At 52.1% G+C, this 3,894-nt stretch overlaps 1 protein-coding gene across 1 annotated transcript in view; it reads right to left on the bottom strand.

Annotated features, from left to right (window-relative positions):
• Window positions 1-1,552: 1,552 nt before the first annotated feature.
• The window catches only part of LOC130586121 (protein scribble homolog), a 7,639-nt gene continuing 5,297 nt past the window's right edge, over window positions 1,553-3,894 (bottom strand). The window contains exons 4-5 of the mRNA XM_057386831.1: window positions 2,407-2,496; window positions 1,553-1,656 (exon numbers count right to left, since the gene is read on the bottom strand). Coding sequence (XP_057242814.1) covers window positions 1,596-1,656; window positions 2,407-2,496 — 151 coding nt within the window. The 3' untranslated portion in view covers window positions 1,553-1,595. The remainder of the gene's footprint in view (window positions 1,657-2,406; window positions 2,497-3,894) is intronic.

The following is a 3,894-nucleotide window of genomic DNA, read 5'->3' as shown; positions in this document are numbered from 1 at the left end:
CAGCACAACAAACGCAGTGGTCTCTCCAACCTCATAAGGAAGGGTAAGGCAGAGCAAGRCAATCCTTCAAGAGGCTCCAAGACAGCTGGAGGGAGACTTTGGACAAATGTCTGGAGTGACAAGGGGGAAWGGCTTCCCGCAGCCAGAGGGTGAGGTTAGAGSGGATCTGGGGAAGAAATCCTTCCCTGTGAGGTTGATGAGGCCCTGGCACAGGGTGCCCAGAGAAGCTCTGGCTGTTCCATCCCTGGCAGTGTCCAAGGCCAGGTTGGACAGGGCTTGGAGCAAACTGGGACAGTGGAAGGTGTCCCTGTCCATGGCAGGGAGTGGGACTGGATGGTCCTGATGGTCCTTTCCCACCATCCTGGGATTCTATAAAAACTAATCTCAAAGAAAATTTGCTCAAASCCCCAGAACATCAGTCCAGCTCTCACTGAGGATCCACTTTGCATTTCTCCATTCTCAGAGCCTCCCCAGGAGCAACAGGCCCGTGATCATCCATGTCAAGTACAAACACTGGAATTGCTAAGTGGAATCACAGCTTATGGTGATTCCTCCAATCTCATCTAAAACCCTGCTCCTCTCCAAGCCTCATCCGAACACCAAAAGAGACAGTTCAGACTATTCTCTGAATGTCTCCTAGAGGAATATCATGAGAAGAAAAACTAATTAGTTATAGGAGCAGCCTGAATAATATTTGGAAGGAATTCTATGATGCAGTAAACGCCTGGACTAGCTTCAAGTCTTATGTTCTGAATTAGGAAGTTTTCTTTCTTCCAYGACAATTTTTCACTCTTTCAAAGCTGATGGAACGGCTCATGTGGGTAAGAATGGCCTCACCCTACCAATGTCCTGGCTGCAGAATGATTCCACCAACACTAGAAATACAAAATGCCAGTTCTCATTTTGGGTATGTGACCTTGTGGCTTCAGTATCACATTCTACATGGGTTACAAAGCAGATGGGAACGGTRTGCTGAGGGAAGGAGCACACCCACCATAACACACAGGCGTGCCCGTGTTCATCACGAGCTCTCCCGTGTCCATGGCTGTGCTGGGCAGGCACTGTGGCACTCTGGGAGCCTTCTCCCCTGGCTGCTGACACAAGTGACAGGAGCTCAGGCAAGCTGCCAGTCCTTTGCCCTGCTTGAACAGATCCTACACAAGCTGCCAGTCCTTTGCCCTGCTTGAACAGATCCTACACAAGCTGCCAGTCCTTTGCCCTGCTTGAACAGATCCTACAGGAGCTCCCTCAGCATGACCCTTTGGAGGGTTCCCTATTCCCTGTTTTTGTCTCCTCTGGGCCCCAGACACCCAGCAGCTCCCCGCCCTGGCCCCACAGAGCAGCAGGCTCTGGCTCACCGTGCTGCCCTCCACATGGCCCGTTTCTCTGCCTCCAGAGCCCGGCGTTCCGCTGGAGACAGCTCCTTGTCCTTGTCCTGGGTGCTCAGCAGCTCCGGGCTCTGCATGCGCAGCCGCTCCTGGTGCCGCCGCTCGGCCTTGGCTGTGCGCACCGGGGCTGCGGGATCGGCTGGAGGGAGCGGGGACGGGGTCAGCCTGGAGGGGAGAAAAATGGGAATTGGGAGTGTGGTGGGTGATTCACAGCTCAGCCTGCACCGGGGCTGCGGGATCGGCTGGAGGGAGCGGGGACGGGGTCAGCCTGGAGAGGAGAAAAATGGGAATAGGGAGGATGTGGGTCCATCACAGCTCAGCCTGGACAGGACAGAAACAGGAATTGGGAGGATGTGGGTCCATCACAGCTCAGCCTGGACAGGGAGAAACAGGGATTGGGAGTGTGGTGGGTCCATCACAGCTCAGCTGCACGGCAATGGCAGCTCAGGGTGTCCTGCCCAATGCCACATCCACGGCATCACCGCGGGATGGGGGAGGACACAAAACACAGACAAGTTTCCTGTAAGGAGTTTCTGGTTGGATGGGGCTGGGACTGGCCCTCCTTGGAGCAGCTCCCACATGGCTGGAGGTTGGAACCAGAAAGTCTTGAAGGTCTCTCCAACCCAAGCCATCCTGGGATTCTGTGAGGTTGGTTCAGATCAGTTTCCCTTCCTCCACCAAATCCTTCCCCTGCAGCCCCTGCCCCCTAGAAAAGGAGGAACTATCCAGGCCCTGCCCCCTAAAAAAGGAGGAACTATCCAGCCCCTGCCCCTTAGAAAAGGAGGAACTATCCAGCCCGTGCCCCCTAGAAAAGGAGGAACTATCCAGCCCCTGCCCCCTAAAAGAGGAGGAACTATCCAGCCCGTGCCCCCTAGAAAAGGAGGAACTATCCAGCCCCTGCCCCCTAAAAAGGGAGGAACTATCCAGCCCGTGCCCCCTAGAAAAGGAGGAACTATCCAGCCCCTGCCCCCTAAAAGAGGAGGAACTATCCAGCCCCTGCCCCAGCTGCTTCACTCACCCAGATATGGAGTTGGTTCTCTGTTCAGACCTGATCCCCTCCTCCAGGGAATTCCTCTGTGAGCTGCTGTTCTCGCTGAGCTCCAAGGGCCTGGTGAAAATAACACCTGGTGTGAAATGCAGCACCACRGGCTGCACACCCAGCAAAGGGTGGRACACGTCCACCCCAGRAAGSAACTGCTGGTTCAGGGTGAAGTCMCARCCCGCCAGGACTGTGCTCAGCATCTCCACCATTGCTGTGAGCAGTACAGTGTCCACACTGACACCAGAGCTCATTTCCTGCAGCTGGAGATCAGCCAGCCACTAACACACACACACACACACACACACACACTCACACTCACACTCATTTTTCCCTCAGTTTTTCTAATAAAAATATTTGTTGGGCTTTCTTTTCCTCTGGATCTTACCCTTCAGTCCCGGGAACTTGGACCCCACACTTGGCTTTGTCAGATATAGGATTCCAAACAGAGGAGSTCAAGAATGGTTCATCTTGGAAACACTATCATCTGATCGAGATTTTATACATTCATAAACAGATTAATTTGATTATTACAAGTTCTTCCAAAAGATGGGCCATGGAGCTGCTCTGAGGGCTGGAGTCTGGCTGGGACAGTTGGGGGTGTTCAGTTTACAGTGATACTCAGCCCTAATTTTTACTGCTCAAGTTTATTTGAATTAAATTTCAATTTGTCTTCCAGCATGAGAAAAATTATTTCAAGAAACACAACTTTAAACACAACTCCTGCACTGCCTCCCTGCATTCAAGCAGTAAGAAGCAACTGAGGAAAGTCATCTGATGGATCCAGTCCTCCTGTTTTTCAGCACCCCATGTTCCAGTGCGAAAGCAGGAGGGATTTGTGAGACTCCCCAGAGAAGAAGGAGCTGCATATGAATACTGTCCTCCCCTTAGCACAGGAGGGGAAAGGAACATCTCAGGGCATCATTATGTGAGCAGTTCCTCCACTGAGACTGGGCAGGAACAACAGAGAGRAACGAGATTCCATGTGCCAGGGTCTGTTCTGCAATTGTGACTGGAAAGTGTTTGTGGAGAGGACAATGTCTGTCCCAAAGACCTCTGRGATAAATAAGGACAGCTTCAGCTTCACTCCAGTGTGGTCTTATTTTATCTGGAGCTTTGAGAAACCTTTCCTCATTCCTCAGTTCTATGCCCAGGAATTAGAAAAAACCCATCAAGGTAAACCTGGAGATAATAAAAAAGCTTTAAAAAAAACCCAACTTGGTTTAGCATCACTTTATCGTTGAGCTTATCTTGAATCAGCTGTCTCTAAAAATCAACCTCTCTACATACCCTTGGGCACAGCTGAAGATAATCCCTGAAAAGAGCAAGCTGGAAAAGCTGGCCCTTTTCATGCTGAAGGAGAAATCCAGCCCAGCCCAGCCCAGCCCAGCCCACCTCCCTGTCCCTGAGAATCCTGGGACCTCCGTGACACTGGGTGGTGCAGGGCTGTGTGTGACACTGGGTGGT

This window comes from Malurus melanocephalus, unplaced genomic scaffold (assembly GCF_030028575.1).
Source record: "Malurus melanocephalus ecotype Western Australia unplaced genomic scaffold, MMel_1.1 scaffold_1072, whole genome shotgun sequence".
NCBI lineage: Eukaryota > Metazoa > Chordata > Aves > Passeriformes > Maluridae > Malurus > Malurus melanocephalus.
Note: the sequence above shows the minus strand (reverse complement) of the source record. Positions and strands in the feature narration are given on the sequence as shown.